The sequence below is a fragment of the Semicossyphus pulcher genome, unplaced genomic scaffold (genome assembly GCF_022749685.1).
Source record: "Semicossyphus pulcher isolate SPU_LCO1_2020_fin unplaced genomic scaffold, fSemPul1.0.p SCAF_11, whole genome shotgun sequence".
Classification (NCBI taxonomy): domain Eukaryota; kingdom Metazoa; phylum Chordata; class Actinopteri; order Labriformes; family Labridae; genus Semicossyphus; species Semicossyphus pulcher.
In genome coordinates, this window is record NW_027211615.1 from 29,797,037 (window position 1) to 29,815,957 (window position 18,921).

At 45.3% G+C, this 18,921-nt stretch overlaps 2 protein-coding genes across 5 annotated transcripts in view; both read left to right on the forward strand.

Annotated features, from left to right (window-relative positions):
• The window catches only part of vta1 (vesicle (multivesicular body) trafficking 1), a 51,028-nt gene extending 48,840 nt beyond the window's left edge, over positions 1-2,188 (forward strand). For both annotated transcript variants that reach the window (XM_069657697.1, XM_069657698.1), the window contains exon 8: positions 439-2,188. In XM_069657697.1, coding sequence (XP_069513798.1) covers positions 439-584 — 146 coding nt within the window. In that variant the 3' untranslated portion in view covers positions 585-2,188. The remainder of the gene's footprint in view (positions 1-438) is intronic.
• Positions 2,189-6,751: 4,563 nt separating this feature from the next.
• Positions 6,752-18,921, forward strand: part of adgrg6 (adhesion G protein-coupled receptor G6) — a 77,485-nt gene continuing 65,315 nt past the window's right edge. For all 3 annotated transcript variants that reach the window (XM_069657418.1, XM_069657419.1, XM_069657420.1), the window contains exons 1-2: positions 6,752-6,894; positions 15,392-15,489. In XM_069657418.1, the coding sequence (XP_069513519.1) occupies positions 6,893-6,894; positions 15,392-15,489 (100 nt within the window). In that variant the 5' untranslated portion in view covers positions 6,752-6,892. The remainder of the gene's footprint in view (positions 6,895-15,391; positions 15,490-18,921) is intronic.

Sequence of the window (18,921 nt, forward strand, 5' to 3'; positions counted from 1 at the left end):
CTTGTGTTTTCATGTCGTCACTTCCTGCTCTCTTAGTAAGAGCAGGAATCATGTGGACTTTATCGATGCTTCTTCTTGCATTGATTCTGATAATCACTACGTTAGTGCAGCCAGAATCTGATTTCTAAACAGAGAATCAGGAACATAAAGGAAGTTTGTTCAACAGCCTGTAACAAATGTGTAACACAGATGTGACTTATCTTACCGACTTTATCCAACAATCTTTGTCCTTAAATGTAACTGTAACTGTAACTCCTCTAACTGTATGTGTGTGTGCATTTCAGACTTTAAGGGCTTTAAGAGTGATGTCTGTCTGTCATCTGTCATGTCACTGACTTCCTCCTTTGTGTCCTCCTTTCACTCCGTCCTCCTTTCTTTCACTGTCTCCTAATCTTATCTTCTAATCCGCCTCTTTTTCTTCCTTCCTCCCTCCTTCAGGCGGAGTCCATCTCTCTCCGGAGGACTTCACCAAGGCGCAGAAGTACTGCAAGTACGCGGGCAGCGCCCTGCAGTACGAGGACGTGGGCACGGCCATCCAGAACCTCCAGAAAGCCCTGAAGCTCCTCACCACCGGCAAAGAATGAAGCCTTTGTCCTCCTCCATCTGATCCCTCCATCCTTCCCTCCTTCCTTCCTTCTTTTTCTCCACAGCAGCAGCGCCGCTCTATCTGTCACTGATCTGGCCTCACACACACACACACACACACACACACACACACACACACACACACACACACACACACACACACTGAGGCCGTCCTGTGAAGAGACGCTCAGCTCGCCGTCAGAGGACATGATGGAAATCAGTCTGCAACAATGGCTGCCTGTGTCTGACACTGTGTGGCACTGACTGACTGACTGACTGACTGCACAACACCGCCGCTCTTTGACTGAGCTTTAATGATCAGAGTCCAAACAGCAGATCAAAGCTTCATTACTGACCCCAGTTTGCTCATTAAACACTCATTAATATCATCACACAGTACAATCATCTAAGACCCTCGTGTCTCCACTTCAGCTCCACTCGCTGACTTTAAACTGCGGTCTAAAGTTTCTCACACGCAGGAATACTTCAGAGGTTTACACACTGCAAAAACATGAGGATGAAATCCACTCATTATGAATGGTTAAACCAAAGCTCTGAGAAAGTAAGTGCACCTTTAGTGAAGGCTGAACACAGACAGGTTCAATCCTGTGCAGATGTTTGATCTCCTCTGCTCGGTCAGTTTCGACCCACTGAGGGTAATCGATAACCGCTCAGGATTCTTACCAGCATTGACTTCATCAGAGGACTTGGACAAAAGAGAGTCCCCAGACGTGTGTTCAGACTGAACTGAAACACACTTTGTAAAGACACGAGGGGTTGAATTTCCAACTCAAGCTATTTTTGAGTGACGCTTGCAGAAACCTTCCAGCTTGAGATCCTCCTGGCTCCGAGACTGCGTCAGAACCAAACTCCATTAAGAAACATGTCTGTGTGCTCGTTGTCTTGCACACAGACCTGACAAAGCACGACGTCAGACTTTTAACTAACCTGCACCATGACGTAGCTGGAGCTGGTAATTGTGAAGAAATGAAAATAAAAAGGTTTACGATAGAAGATAAATAACTGCTCAGCTGCCAGACGAGACACATAACTAACTAGAACTAAAGACCACTGACAGACGGACTGACTAACATCTGATCGTTTACAAGCATAAATAAATATTCTGTCGAGTTTCTTCAGATTCTAAACTTTCTCTCCGTCTTCATCCAGAACAATCGAAAAGAGAAACGGATCAACGAAAACATTTTTTCTTTCTTTTCTTGTCTGTAAAAATACAATTCAGAATCTTTTCACCGTCTTCGTTTTGTGTCATAGCTCGTTCTAATGAACTCAGAGAAAGCTTCGCTTGTGTCGCATCCTTTTGATGAAGTGGAGGAAAAACAATCCAGTAAATCAGAGCGTTTCTTAAAGATGGAGAGGTTTTCAGTTTGAATGTGTTGACATATCACTTTCTCTGTACGTGTTGATTGTTTCTGATTGGGGGGCGGTGTTTCTTTCTCTGATATTTAACATGTAAGTTTCTTAGAGTTTGTTTTAGTGGGACTTTAAAGGTTTTCACTGCAGAGCAGCAGGATGTCGTCATATGCAAGAATCACAGAGATTCATGGCGGTCTGAATAAAACATCTGGAGTGACGATGCTGACTTGTGTGTTTTTGTGTGTTTGGCTGCTTCTTCTACATGAGCTCTGTAATAACTGTGATATTATATATTTACATTTTTTTCTTTACACACTGTTCGGGTTCAAGGAGCTCCCCAAGAGTCCAGAGATTACGGACACTTTGAAGAGCATTGTCCTGCTTACAGCACGACCACTAGCTGTAAGAAATACATACGATTATTGATCCATGTTTTAATCTGTTTTTCAGTCAAAATATAAAGTTTATTAACAAGCTAAGGTCACTTTTTGTTAGTTATACATGATACGATGGAAAGGGGTAAATTCCAAACTCACAGTAATGTTAGCTTGTTAGCTAGGAACTGCTTCAATACCAGTGTTAGTTATTGTCTAATCGTAGCTAATAAGTTATTAAATATGTTATTTTTTATTGAATTATACTGTATTATTTTATTGAAATATGGCCAAAGGTACGATACAATATGGTATGATGTAATGCGACACGGTGCGATACGATATGGTATGATATAATGCGACACGGTGCGATATGATATGGTATGATATAATGCGGTGCGATACGATATGGTATGATATGATATGGTACGATACAAAATGATCCGATATGCTATGATATAATGCGACACGGTGCAATATGATATGGTTTGATATGATAGGGTTTGATACAATATGGTACGATACAATATGCTATGATATAATGCGACACGGTGCGATACGGTATAGTACGATATGGTGCGATACAGTACGGTATGATACAATACGATATGATATGATACAAAATTATCCAATATGCTATGATATAATGTGACACGGTGCGATACGATATGGTGCGATACAATACGATATGGTATGATATAATGTGACACTGTGCGATACGGTATGGTACGATACAGTGTGATACAGTACGGTATGATAAGAAGTAATGCGACATGGTGCGATATGGTATGGTACGATACGGTGCAATACACTTTATTGTCCCTGTAGAGAAATTAGTGTTGCACTTGAATGCTGCACACATTTATCTGCGTCCACAGGACCAATAAATAACAACCAGTAAAAAAATCAACGTAAAGACAGAAACAAACAGACCAGTGAAAACCACAAATGACAGATATTGCACATTTCCCAGAAAGAGTCCCTCCAGATTTTCACTCTACTTTGTATTTTCAGCTGCTAATCAATCGAGGAGCGATGAAATGATAGATAGGTGTCAGATTCCCAACATTTATAGGAGTATCAAACCTGGAACACAGCAGCTAAACTATATAACAGAATTTTAGCTTTCCAACCTGAGCGTGAAGTCAGACTTGAAATTTTCAGACGGAGTTGAGGAAAGACAACAGCTAATGCTACATGCTATGCTAGGGCTACATATTGGATAACAGTTTGACTTGCTGTAGAAGTGTCAGGGTTCAGTCTAATGGAGGTCAGTAGAATAATGAGCAGGCACATGTGGTTCTGCTTTAGTTCTTTATGATGTTTTCTGAGGGGACTGAAGGAGGCGGCCGGCGGTGATATATGTGGGGGGGGACAGGAAGTTACAAACCTGTTCAAGAGAAAAAGTTCAAAGAGTCTCCACTCGTTTTAAAACACAACAAGAAGTTCGTCTTCACCTCCTCACACGCTCCGTCTCTGCTCTGTAAAAACATTGGGTGAGGTGTTTTCATCTTTGGACACGTTCAAGTTTAAATTCAGTGTTTTGGATTCTGATTGAAAGTAAAGAAGTTTTCTGGAGCTGGAGGGAGACCAAATAGGACACCTGTCTGTCTCTCTGTCTGTCCTCCACATTCCTTCTGTTCCCGTCGCTCCCATTATCTACTTTCCAAATTAAAAGCCTTTTTCCCGTCTCACTGGGCGTACTCGGGTCCCTCCTGCTCCTCGCTCCCACTTTGTTCTATTTTTAGAATCGGTTGCGGTCAATACATCGGCCAACGTTTTTACCTTGCTGTGTTCTGGGTCCAGTCCCTGAACTTCCTGCTCCGTCATAAAACAGTGTTTATTTTTCAGTGTGTCTGCCAGGGACAAAATGTTTTCTCTTTATTAACATCATGCAGTCCTGAGCTTTCGCTGAATATTCTCTCTGTAATGATGGTCGTTTTTTCGGAGGGGTTGGATCACACCTTCTGTTCGGTTCACATAAAAGCTGCAGGAGGCTGAAAGCGGCTCAGAGTTACTGGAAGTGATGCAGCTCACCGTCCAGGTCAGAGAGACAGGAAGTACTTTCTTTATAGTGTAACGAGCCGCTCGCTGAAACATGAGAGGCTTTATGTCAATGTTAATAAACTGTTACTGGATTGTTAAAGATCAAAGTCCGTGTTTGCATGGTCGAACATCGATCTGGGGCTGCAAGGTTCGTGGTGCTGTCGCCTTACAGCTCGAAGGTTCCTGGTTTGAATCCCTGTTCAAACGTAGTGGGCCTTTCTGTGTGGAGTCTGCATGTTCTCCCCGTGCATGCGTAGGTTCCCTCCGAGTACTCCGGCTTCCTCCCACAGTCCAAAGACATGCTCGTTAGGTTCATTGGTGATTCTAAATTGCCCGTAGGTGTGAGTGTGAGCGTGAAAGGTTGTCTGTCTCTTAAGTCCTTTTTCCACTGGTCAAAAAAACCCGCTAACACCCGACTTTTTTGCTTAGTGGGAAAGGCTCCAATCAGCATTCAGACCCGGGTCACATGACTCTGCAGTAGACCCGATCGGCATTGATGGGAACACAAAACCTGTGTCACACTCTAATCTCCGCCCCCTCTCCGACTCCGAGCAGCGCTCAAACATCGTTCCAAATCTGTTTGTGCCGAGTGTGATAAACAAACTGAATGAGTGACAGATCCAACAAAGACCTAACCACCGTAACATCTTCACTGGTTACTAACCCTGTCTGCGGCGCATTTGTGATGTCACGAGGATACTTCACTGGCAATGGGAAAAGAGACAATCGGCATCTATAAGCGGTTCTTCCCAGGTCTGAAAAACCTGCGTCAACACGCTTTAGGTGGGAAAGGGAAAGTGACTGACCTCTGATCAGCCCAGGTGTAACCTCTCAACCAATGACAGCTGTGATAGGCTCCAGCCCCCCCCCGCGACCCTGAACAGGAGAAGCAGTATAAGAGGTTCAGTTTCCCTCTAAAGCAGCTGATCAATGTAGACTTCATTACAGAAAACAGGAGGAAAACGGCGCATTTGTTGGGGACTATTTTCAGTGGCGGATTAATCCACGTGGTCAGTGAGTGTTTAGAGCAGCAGGATATTCACTCAGGTATTATTGGTTCTTTACCTGAGTAAATCCATTTTGTACGTCTGAGCTGAACGTTGTAGATTTGACTTCGTCACATTTATTTAAAGCTGGTGACTTCAGTTGAACACTGTTTATAAAATAAACTTTTAATAATCATTCAGCACATTTTTAAGGTGACCTGTTTGTTTCCTTGTCGTGTGTCCGATGTGACGTTTCCTCTGTAAGCTGCTCATCTTTACTTCAACAAACAAAGAGCACTTTACTTGTTATACTTGAATTACAGTTTGATTAATGAAGTAGCGTTTACTCATAACGAAGTATTTAAACTTTGTTTTATTCGAACTTTACCTTCAGTTAGGGAAGTTCGACCGCAGGGATGCACACGCCTTAATTCAAAATGTCGGCCTTTTTATTCTGCTGGGAGGGACGCCGCTGAGCTTTCTGCTGGCACACTCGCACCGAGCTGAGGATGTACTTTAAAATGCCTTTATTGAAGCATCTCTGGTAAAAACATGAATATCAGATGAATAAACACCGACGGGTTTCGACTCTCCCGGGTCTTCCTCGGGGTGAGGAAGAGTCACGAAAGTTATATTGAATCTGCATGTGAACGTAAACTCAGCAGCTCGTCAGCAACACGTCAGCCTCACTTCCTGCTCCATCAGACACATTTCACCTTTAACTCCTGGGACTGAACAAAGTGACTTTTAAAGAGCAGATGATGATGCTGCTGCTCCTCCTCCTCCTCCTCCTCCTCCTCCTCCGTGGACGTCAGGCAACTGATCTTCCTTCTGATTAAACACTGAAGTCAAATGAGCTTCATGTCTGTGTTCCTGCTCGGGTCAGCCTCTCTTTTGTTTCCAGCTTTATCTCTGAACACATTATCGCTCTAATGTCACCGTTGTTTCTGGGACAGAACTGTGTTCACGTTGCTCACGTGAAGCTTTCACATCACCAAACCTTCACAGGAGATTCTAAAGTTTGTTCTTCTCTTTATTTTTTACAGCTTTAGAGATGTAACCATATCCCCTATGTACAGTATCCTCAACATTAAATGTCTTCATCTGGCTGGCTGGTTTTATTTTGAAAATCTCGCTCTTTTCCTGTCCCGCAATGGGTTTTTTTCTCCTTGACCGGAAGTCCGCTGCTTCTCTCCCTCCAGCTTGACTCCGCTTCTCCTCCGAGCTAACCGCACAGACTCTCCGCTGAGGAGCATCTTTACACCGGCGGGGAGCCCGGGTCAGTGAAGCGAACACACCCAGCCCCTCTCTCTCTCTCTCTGTCTCTCTCTCTCTCCTCTCTCTCTCTGTCCATCTCTCTCCAAACTTTTGAGAGTTTTGCGCGTGAACGAGGCGCATTTTGGATTTCGCTGTTTTGGAGCGTGAAAAGTTTCAGCGCAGGAACAACTTGAGAAAAAGTTCGCTCAGACTTTGTGGAGTAAAGAATGACCCTGCAGGGGGACCAGCTGCCGCTCCAGTGAACTCATGTGAGTAAGAAAACATCTCCAACATTAATCTGTGAGCAGATAAAGGCGCAGTTTGAAGATGTGGGTTCATTAGAGCCAAAGAAGCGTCTTCACGGAGAAGCTTTGGCGCGTTTTAGCAGCTTTGTGCGCCTTTTTTCTGCCATGAAACGTGTTTTAAAAGCACGTAAGCTAGTACTTTTTAGTACTTTTTATGTCGGCAGTTATTTTTCTTTTCCATTCTTCATAAATCAGCCGAAACGTCCTCATGCTGAGATCATTATCTGTCCTCAGAGTTGACCCAAAGGCACGCGCTCTGCTGTTCTCAGCTGTTTAGCTTACTTTAACTAATTCCTCCACATGTTGAACTTTCCTCTGAACCTTTTCAGCTTCATGAAAATGTTTTAGTTTGACTTGATGTCACACTTTACAAACTTCTGTTCCTCTGCTGCAGCCGCTCTCTCTCTCTCTCTCTCTCTCTCTCTGTCTCTCTCTCTGTCTCTCTCTCCCTCTCTCGCTCCCTCTCCTCTGTGTGCTGTCTGATGCCACATTTGTCTCATTAACAGCTGAAGTTGTGACTTTGTGATTGAGGTGAAGCTGCACTTTGATTGACAGCTCCTTGATGAGGTAAATCAGATGAATCCGTCTCTTTTCGCTCCTCGCAGCTGAGCTCTGCTGTTCCAGAGGAAAAGGAGAAAGGAGGTGTTTTCCATGATGCTGTTGGCCGCCTATAGCCGCATATGTTTACAATCTGAGCGCAGAGCGCACCTCCATACAGAGACACTTTGTTCTCTGTACATGTGAAGTTAATGTGACAGTCTGAAGTTTCTATAGTGTGGAGGAAACGGTGACTTTACAGATCCCAGACCTGCAGGAACATCAGACTGTTCGTAACGTGAACATGGAAAACTTTAGAAACACTGAGCTCTAAAAAAAAAGCCCATGTTTAAACTGTTATGAATCATTCTGTCGGTCAAATGTAAGAAAAAATGTTCAAACTGACGTCTTCAAATTTGTCCTTTTGATTCTGTGAGGAGTCTGCTGGCTCAGAGGAGAGATGTGACATCTGTGCGTCGCTTTGTTGTCTCTTTGTTTCTGCCTGTCGTCGATCTTTTCTCACTTTGAATCTCTGAAGTCTTTGTGGTGGTTCTGAGTCTCTTTGTGCTCATTAAATGTAGTAATAACTGAACGTCTTGTTTCACTGTAGTTTTTTGTGTCTCATGTTGTTTCCTTTAAGTTCATCTGTGGGCTCATTTTGCATCTTCTGCAGCTTTGTGTCTCTTCGTCTCTTTTGCATTTTAATTCAGTTGTTTTTTTGTCTCTTTGTGGTCGTTTCATGTTTGTTGTAGCTCATTGTGTTTCACTGTAGTAGTGTGGTGTCTCTTTGTGTCAGTGTGGTGTCTCTTTGTGGTAGTGTGGTGTCTCTTTGTGTCTCTTTGTGGTAGTGTGGTGTCTCTTTGTGTCTCTTTGTGTCAGTGTGGTGTCTCTTTGTGGTAGTGTGGTGTCTCTTTGTGTCTCTTTGTGGTAGTGTGGTGTCTCTTTGTGTCTCTTTGTGGTAGTGTGGTGTCTCTTTGTGTCTCTTTGTGGTAGTGTGGTGTCTCTTAGTCCCTGTGTGTAGTTTCATTGAGTTCACAACAACAAATGTCAGCAGTCAGTGAAAGCAGAGGCTCGGCCCTCTCTCCCCTCTGGCCCTGCGCCTGGTTGGCCCTTCAGTAATCCATCCCTGTGCACCGTGAGCTCACACCAAAGCAGTGTAACACTAAGTCCTGCAGTAAATCCTCCTGCATGAAGCTTCTGTGTTCAGTTTGTGTTTGTCTGTTGAAGAGACTCCATGACACGGCTCTGTCGGACCCCGAGTAACCAGCATGAAAGCAGGTCAGACGTGAGGAGCAGACGTGATGTGGAAAACTAAGAATAGAGAATATTTCCAGTTTGGGACTAAAAGAATGTCACATGTTTTAATGCCCTTAAACGTCAGCATTCCTCCTATTTGCAGATAAAAACATAAAACAAAGTGTTGAAACAGAAAAAATCAGGTTTGGAACATCGTAAGAACATCGTAAGAACATCGTAGCAACATCGTAAGAACAACATAAGAACATCGTAAGAACTACGTAAGAACACTCTCCAGATGTAAGTAACAGTTGTTTGTTCCTCTGCGCTGACGGGAGCCTCTGGATTCCACCTTATCAAAGACGTTGTTGTTTAAGGTGGACTCGCTGCTTTGTGCCAGCTGTTACACAACCTGTGGAGGCGAAGCGCCCAGAAAACATGCTGAGGTCCCGGAGGGTTCAAAGTCTGAACAAACTGTCTTTAAAGGAGGTGAGGGGTGACGTCACATGACTTCCTGTTGACCAGGACGTCTCTGACACCTGGCGACGGTTCACAGGTGGATCATTAGATGAAACATAAAGATGGTTTGAGAGCGAATACAAGCAGGAAGCATCAGACTGATCTTTACTTCCTGCATGTTCAGGCTTCAGGACGCTTCATCATAATGTTTGTTTAGGTTCAGTATGAAATCAAACACGTCCTCTCTTCACTTCTGAGCAGCGTTACCGTTCTGACGGAGTGTGCTTGTTGTTGACGTGAGGTCCATTATCAGCGTTTTACAGAGCTCTGGCCCTGACCTCGTGGTCGTCATCAGCAGATCGACTCTCATCATTACTGAGCGCTGACGAAGCTCTGATGACGGTGAGACGAAGGTACACGCTCGAGAAAGATTCTTTCAGAGGAAGTGTGCTCCCGTTGTTTGAGGAGAGAGGGTTGGAGTGAAAACTAAACTGTCGTCTGTTGTTTTCAGTGAAGAGTCCGTTTGGTTCTCTGATGTGAGCAGAGTCCTGCACACGATGTCCGAGGTGACGTCTGAAATATCCTAAACCCAAAACATCCAGTTTCCTGTCCCCCCCTTTGGGTCCAAGTAGGTCGTTGGTTCCACGGCAATAATAGACGGCGTGTGAAGACAGGTGACGTAGCAGAAAGGTAGATGTGTTTGGGGTGGAGGGCGACGGATGCATCAAACGTGCGTGAGTGACACAGGAGACCACGTTTGGATTCTTGTGTGATAAAAATCAGATTTAAGAGTTAAGACGAAGAGCGGGATTGTTTCTCTAGCTCTTCTGCCCCCTGGTGGCCAGTCATCAGCGTCTGCATCTTTAATATCTCCTCCTCTCGTGCAGAATCACACTGAGCGACTCAAACAAACTCACCACCTTCACTCTGATGTTCTGGACGTGGAGCAGCAGACTGTAAATGCTCTCACACTGATTTACAGATTTACGACCTCTAACGTGACGGGCGCCTGGCTGCAGAATGAAACCAGAGGGCTCCATCAACGCTGACAGATTCCTTAGCTTGCGACACTTCAGACACTTTTATGGATTTAAAGTGGCATCGCCCCCGCATGTGATTAGAATAGAAAACACATACCAGATGCAGAGATTACAGCCCCACACCCACGCAGCATAAATATGGATGGAAAGTTAAAGCATGAAAATCACAGACTGTACTCTAAATGAAACTGTCACACAGACCCTGAAGTTCGGCTCACTCTGCTGCTGCTTTTGTCTGAAGTCTGTCCCAGAATGAGCGCAGGAAATCATTTCATGCTCTGCCGTGAATCTGCATTCCCTGTCAGGGTTTTGTTTTGGCGTAAGCTCTCAGTGTGATTGTCCTGGGACACAAAATGTCTGCTTGGAGGCGACCTCCGTCCTGCCCCGCAGACACATGAATGTCTGTCTTTATGCGGCGGTGTCCGCGGCCTCGTTCGCTGACCTCGCTCCTCTTGTCATTCACTCCGGTCTCCGCGCCCGAGCTGGAGGCGGGGAGACGAGGAAACAAGGCAACACGACGCACGAGCTGACAAAGAGGCGAGTTTTCTTTAATGTCAGGAGCTGCATGAATTTACAGCTCGACAAAGCTGGACGATGAAATCTGTTCTCTGCTCTCAATATGTATGATGCACACGCTGCGAGGCGGAGCAGAGAGGGCGCCGCAGACCGAGAAGAGAAATTAATTAAAAGCTCAGAAGTCTCAAACTTTCTTTTACTTTCTGCACCTTTGAATTCCAGCCGAGCGTGTTTGAGACTCTAAATCAGGCAGAGAGGGTACATGAAGAAGTCAAACACGCTGAGGTCGTCTGCTGACACAAACGGAACAGTTTATATATCTGTTAAAGACTAACGAGACGGACGATAGGACACTCTGACCTCTGACCTCTGAGAGAACGTCTCTGTTTGACTCAGCAGGTCAAAATCAACCTCATTAAACTGAAATCATGTTCAAATCAAAGAACAAGATAATGAACATTAACTTTGCTCAGGTGTGGATGGGGGATGTCTCGCTGCGGCTCGTCTTCTCTCGATGCTGTGACTCTGAGTCTGCAGGACGAGCTGAGTTTATGTCCACGCTCTGCTTCCTGTGTGACGTCACAGCCGTCAGCTGACAGCAGCGACTCTTCTTTACGTTAAAGCTGACTCAAACAAAGTCACGACAAACACAGCAAACACGTCGCTCACATTCGGTTCACTGTGAGTGTGAAACTTTCTGGGAAAGCTGCACAGGAGATCGGACGCTGATGATGTCATTTCCTGCCTAGAAACCACCTGTTTTCATGTTGTCTGGATAACTTGACCTCTGACCCCTGGGCTTATTTGTGATGCTGCTAAATCGAGGAGCTGAGGACTCTTCTGCTGCTTCACTGGGTGTTTTTAGTGGCTGTATCAGATATCTGGACAAGAACATTTTGACATGTATTTTAGATGATCACGTTTATCGTATGGACTCTTCAGAACAATTAAAACTAAATTATTATTATTATTATTATTATTACTATGACACACACAGCCGGCTGAAGTCAGACTTTTAAATCTTTGCAGTTAGCGAGTTTGGAGAGGGAGCTGAGAGGAGACGTTCATTGGACAAAGCAGAGCTGTTTAACTTTGTTTGTAGCTGCAGCTCAGCGTTCATCAACAGACCGAGAGGACTTCATAATGATCCTGATTTATTCCTGTGGAGCTGCAGGACGTCCAGCTGTGACTGAGAGTGACCAGGCTGCTGCTGGGGCATCATGGGAGATAACATTAGATGGTTGTTATTGTCTCAGCTGGGCGATGTGTGGCGTGGGCTTTAGAGAGAGTGAGGATGACGAGGTAAAAACACGCCAGCACACTCACATATAAATCATATTATGTTGACTCTTTTACTCATTCAAAGACAGCAGGTAGCCACGAGGCCGAGCTCAGTGTCGCATCTTCACACCGTCCCGGTGGTTTCCTCATCGTGACTGTAAACCTGTGAACACACTGGTGTTGGAAGAAACGCGCAGCTCCTGAATGCAGCCAAACCAGCTGGTTCTGGCTCCTTATTGGCTGATGTCATCCGCAAGGAGCCAATCAGCGACAGAACCAATCACCACCTGAGTCGACCAGGCTCCTCCTTTCAGACAATCACACCTGTCAATCATTAGTCTGAAGGAGCGCAGACAGCAGCTCCAATCTGACGACTGCCGCAGAGACTCAGGTCCACTTTCATACTGTTCACCTTTGACCTTTGAGCTTTTACCGTCAGCGCTAGCAGCAGGTTGTTGTGTTTGCTTCTTATTATTTTATATCATTTCCTTGTTGCGAACAAATGTCCGATGTGTCTTTGTCACCTGTTAAGTAAAGACGAGCTCGGGAAGCAGACTGATGACGAGCTCTGGCTTCACTGCTGGACGTTAAAAACCGGGAACATGGAGCTTCTCACAGAGATCCTGTAAACACTTGGCAGCAGGGCGGCGTTCCTCTCTGTGTTCTCCTAACCTGGACTCGTCAGGTTGTTGTCTGACCCACTTTAGTGTGGGACAGTGATAATGTGAAATCCAGGTCCCTGCAGGGCCGCTGCAGCAGCAGCGTCTCCTCATCTCTCTGCAGCTTTTCTTGCACACTTGCTGGATAACACGAGCAGATTAGCCGCAACACTCAGAAAGTCTCCTCTGGGTGAAATTAGATGGACTTCGTAGATCCAGGAAACACACATCAGCAGCTGTTACAAAGTGATGAGATTATTTTTCACCAAACTGATGTGAGTGATTCTGCGTTTATCAGCCAAGAACAACAAACATGCAGAGGAATGTTTCCTGCTGATGTTGCTGAGGCCAGAAAAAGTTTCTGCAACATTTTGACACAGAGACGTGAAAAGACAACGACCTCTTAACACCACATGACATGCTGGTGCCATGTCATGTGGTGTTAAGAGGTGCTAAATGCTAATGCTAATGGAAATGAGAGAAGAGGAAAGAATAGAATAAAACTGCTTTATTGTCATTGCACCGGGTACAATGGAATTGAAGGACAAACAATGAGGTAGCAGGGTCTGACGCGCAAAGGTGCAATAATAAAAAGGCAAATGTGCAGGGTGGGCAGTTATTGGGGGCATTTAGGGGGCTGGTTAAGAGCCGGAGATGCTTTGCTTAAAGATTCTTTCTGTGGTTCAACTATGAATCTGAGTGAACAGAAATCACATGTGGAGTTCCTCAAGGCTCCATTCTCGGGCCTCTGTTATTTAACTTAAACAGATGATGGATTATTATCTTATGCAGATGACACACAACTCTACACAACTGTGTCACCTCATGAATGTGGGTCACCAGCTGCTGTCGGGGCAGGCCGGCCCTTTTCAGTGTCTTCAGAAAGAACAGCCGATGTTGTGGTGTCTTTACGAGAGCGGTGGTGTTGGTGCCCCGTGTGAGGTGCCGGGCAACATGAATTGATATCGGAGCATAAAGCCTTTCTTACACAGAGTTGAACACTAAAGTTGGACTCTAAGACCCGGACTAGAAGATGTGTATAAAACTGAAAACCATCCAGCATCGTCCAGCTTCCATGATGCCTTTCTGATGAGATGAGCTGTTGCTTCAGATCAGTTTGGTTTCCTGCTTTTAACCGTTGGATGATGACGACCTGTAGACGACTTCCTGTCAGACTCCACAGGCTGCTCCACCTTTAGCCTTAACCTCCAGTGAGGAGGTACGAGTGTGTCGACCTCTCCTCCTTCAAGACTGAGAGATGAAGTCGACTGTCAGACGGTCAGACAGTCTGTGTTGTACCCCTGTGTGTGTGTGTGTGTGTGTGTGTGTGTGTGTGTGTGTGTGTGTGTGTGTGTGTGTGTGTGTGTGTGTGTGTGACGGACAGGCAGAGCACAAACAGAGCTGATGTGTGTTATAACGTAAAGCAGAGGAACAGTGTGATCCTGCTGTTCTCTCACCTCGTGCAGAGAGACGTCCAACGATTCACGAGTCTCTACTGAAGCGTGAAAATGTTTCTCACAGTTTAAGGCTGCAAACTATTATTTTCATTTCTGAGAAATGTGCTGATTGTTCAGACAATAAGGTGAAAGATTCTTTTGTCTTTTAGTTTGTAAAAAGCCTTAAATAATTAGAGTGTAGTCGTAGTCAGGGCTCTTATTTTGGTAAAGGTTTCTACGGCAGCAGCAGTTTGTTTACCATGAAAGAGATTAATAACGAGCAGAACGTAATCACAAAGAGATTAAATACATGCATTAAGATATAATTGTAATTAGTTTAAAGGTAATTGTGTTTGTTTGAACCATGGAGGCCTTCCACTCTCACATGGTCTCATCATCAGCTGTGTGTCATCCTGTAACATCATTATCCTCACCTGATGGAGCGATCTGATTGGCTCTCTGGGGCTGTGTGTGTGTGTGTGTGTGTGTGTGTGTACCAGGTGTGATCCCTGTATTCCATCAGCAGGTGTAGTTTGATACGTCTCTGATTGAAGTGTTCGTTGGTAATAAATACACATGAAACAATAAGTTATTGATTCGTCCGTCCTGCAGAGGAGACGAACAGCCACCATGTTGATCAGCTTGTTCTCTCTTCTGTAACACACACTGTGACACGATTCCTGCAGTAGATAAATGCAGTAGTTTAGGAGATAAAAGTGAGGGGTCACTGTGAGGGGTAACGGTGGTGCAGTGGTTAGCCTCACAGCTAGAAGGTTCCTGGTTCGAGTCCCGGTTCAGACGTAGTGGGCCTTTCTGTGTGGAGTCTGCATGTTCTCCTTGTGCATGCGTGGGTTCCCTCCAGGTACTCCGGCTTCCTCCCCCAGTTAGCGTGTTAGCGACCTGTCCAGGTGTAACCCCGCCTCTCGCCCAATGACAGCTGGGATGGGCTCCCCGCGACCCTGAACAGAACAAGTGGTGCAGATAATGGATGGATGTCACTGTCAGCATGTTAGCATTGAGATGTTAGCATTTGGCTCAAAGCATAGCTGTGGACTCTTTTCATGTTTTTCTTCTCGTATTTTTAAATTATTCAGCACGTTTTTTTTTTCTGGAGATGCACAATATCGATTTTTTGACGATATCATATACGTCGATATTTTCCAACTTATTTTGGCTGATACAGATTTATAGGATACGATGCTCTTTAGTGTCGTGTTGGAGCGTAAACAAGCTGAATCACATCTTGTTCTAATATTTAAACCGTGTTGAAAAGTTGTTGTTCTGCTTGTTCCTGCAGGGAGTCGTGTTCAGGCAGCAGAGGAGGAGCAGGAGGAAGGTGGAGGCTCCATCACGTTGTCCCCGTCGTCCTGCTGTGGATGTCTCTGCACAGACACGGTAGGAACCCGTCTCACCCACCATGTGGTCCAAACAGGAAGTGTCAGGGCAGAAGGGTTCATGTTACACTGAATGTTGGTCTGAAATGACTCAAGTTGCTCTCACAGCTGTGAAACGGACTGATGTGTCACTACGACGGGCGGAGGTGGAGAGTTTCTGTTCATATCCACCTCACAGCGACTTCTGCTTCTTCAGCTCATAATCACACGAGGAACAGAAAGCTTTGATCAAACTCCGACCGATGAGGTTCAAGATAAGTATTCAACGTTACCAAACGTTACCCACACGGGGCTGAAATGTTCGTGGTGGGCTGTCGGACGTTTCAAATCCACCGAGCGTCTGATCTGTCAGAATACAAACATGCATTCTGTAACTGGTTGAACTGGTCGAGAGGCGTCTGTAGAGCCCCTGAATCTGACCCAGACATGCAGCTGATCGTGTCCCAAAGCGACAGCTTGACAACAACTCAAACAAAACGAACAGGTATCATGAAGGTGGTTATGAACGTCCTCTGAGCGCGCTCACGGAGAAAGGAGCGTCTTACACGTCATGTGACGCTTCTTCTGCATGTAAAGGAGCGATCAGCGGCGGTCTGCTTCAGTCAGGCTCTTTACATGAGAAGTGATGATGAAAATAAAAAGTTATTACAGTAAAAAGGGATGCACGATATCATCGGCACGTTATCGTATCTGCAGATTATGGCTTGAAAATGACATCGACATCGGCAGTCATTTTTCTGCCGATATTTTCCGCCGATAAAGCAACGCTTTAATTCTGCCTGAATGCTGATGATTCCCTAAAAGGGAAAAGAAAATGTGACATAAAAAATAAATATGGCGTTTTGTACAGAACCTCAGTCTAAGCAGTTTCTCATATCGCCCAGTGAATGTGCACATTTTAAAAAGCACTGTGTTATGTTCTCTCTGCATCTGCCAGCCGGCCACGACAGTAAGAGCAGGCGTGATATCAACTCCAGCAGGGCAGACTTCATGTTCTCTGCAATGAGGTGAAAGAAAACATGTATCTAATACCTAATATATCGGTATTGAAGTATCGTGCGTCCCCAGTAAAAACCGTCTCTGCTGCTGCCGATGAGGCGAGAGAGGAATGTGCAGCATGTGCTCCTGTAACATCACGGCTTCGTTCTGTGGCTTTACATGCGTAACGTTACGTTCCAGACGTTTCCTCATACATGTAACCTCACAGAGGATCTAAATGACCTGTGCAGAACATCGTCAGGACTTTATGATGACAGGACGGCGCTTACAGCAGATTGAACCTGTATGAGGCTGATTTAAGATTAAAGAGAGAGACCTTTTATCCACTAAATCTGTGAAGGGTAAAAATGACTCAAATGTGACTAAAAGTAAGAAACATTTTGTTCTCAAGACTGAATCAGAGACTGTCAGAGAGAGTCCTCACAAGTGTAGCGTTCAGACGTGTGTTGTGGGTGTGGAGGCGATGGTTGGTGGTGTTGCACAAGGCGGGAGGCGGGACGTTTGTCTGACGGAGACGAATGCTGCGGTTAACCCGACAGACGAGGCGGCGGCCGCAGGAACGATCAGAGCTGTGAGAGCAACACGACCGAATCTGAACAACAACAAACTTAATGAAGTCCTGCGTCGCCTCCGTCAGCGCTCAGGAGGAACTCGACTAATTACATGTAATGATTTCAGCGTTCGATCATCCGGAGACGCTTTCACTGAAATCTGATCTTAATGAGAGTGTGATCAGTTTGAGGAGGAAACAAGGCGTTACATGCACACAACCAGCTCCTTATATTCATATATAATTATATTATAGTGACTGAAGCAGGAACATTAAATAGTTTATGGTGCTTTTAATGACCACATATTAAACTTGATGTATTTTAATGCTTGTGTGATAATAAAACAGAGACTATGGCTGCACGTGGAAACAGGAAGTGCTGCCTTTAATTGATTAATCACTATGAGAGTAAATGACAGACGCTGTAGTTACACACTGTTGCTGTGTTAATCATGTTGTCATCCATGTGTTTGCTTCATTCATGTGTTATTTCTCATGTTGTGTTTCCTGCTGTCTGCTGAGAACGCTGCAGTTCTTTATGAAAACCTCTCTGAGCGATCGCTCTGTGTCTGCGTGCGAGCGCTGGAAAAGCAGGATCCTCAGAGATGCAGCGTTTTCTTCTGACAGCAGTGATTTATAAGATTTCCATCTTTCATTCGTGTCTTTTCTTCCTCCCATGTTTCCATCCTCCGTACACTTGTTTCCTCTTCGCTCCATCCCAACTCAAACTTTCCATCTCTGCTCCCGAGCATGCCTCGTTTCCTTCGTGTCACGTGCTTCCATTAACAGACCTTCTCGTCAGGATGAAATCTGCAGTCAGGCCTCATTTCCATCTGGTTTAGTCTTCCATCCATGTGCAGGGCTTTTATTCTGAAACATCAGCAGCTCATCACCAGTCTTTGATGCTCTGATTCATTCCTTCCAAATATCGTCACACATTCATCTCCAGCTACTAACTTCACGTCTGGCACACGGAGACTTTCTGAACCGTTACGACACCTGACAAGCGGATCGTCTGTCAGTGTTGTGTTCGCCATCTTGGTTTTTAGGAGCCAGAAGTGACCATATTTGGACGTGAGGGCGGAGCTGGAGAGAAGTGAAGGGTTAGCAAACGCTAGCGCTGGCTTGGCTAGCAAAGTGGGTGCTAATGTTAGCTCGCAAAAAGCAGGTTTAAACAAAATTATAGGTACTGAAAAAATAAACAGTCGACAACCGAACGCTCAACAGGACACTCTCAGGTTACTGTGGTAGCAACCTGTCAATCAGGTAGCCCCGCCCTAAACCCCCCTGCTGACTCTCAATGGAGCATCAGTGACTAAATGAACATCATGCTGTGAAGAAGACTTTAAACGAGAGACTGAGACCATAAAGTCATCAGGAGCATGTTTGTGTGTGTGTGTGTGTGTGTGTGTGTGTGTGTGTGTGTGTGAGCGTACAGCAGGGCGGTGCTGGCACAGCGATGATGTCACCACATGTCAGTGTGTCAGTAGGTCGGTTTGGAAAGTTAAAAATGCACATACACACACACACACACACACACACACACACACACACACAGTCTTTTTACATTAAGTGTTTTTATAGTGAAGGTTTAACAGGAGTTACCTGTCTCTGTGTGTGTGTCTCAGTGTGTGTCTGTGTGTGTGTGTCTGTCAGAAGTCTCTGGACACCTGAACGCTCCCTCCATGACATCACGCTCACTCACCTGCGCTCACACAGCTGCTCTGTCAGTGTTTCCAGCAGATGTAGAAGCAGCTGCAGGGATTCACTCACAGGATCCATCCTGTGAGTGAGAGAGAGGGGGGGGGAGAGGGGGGGGGAGAGAGGGAGAGAGAGGGAGAGAGAGAGGGAGGGGGGGGGGGGAGGGAGAGAGAGAGGGAGAGA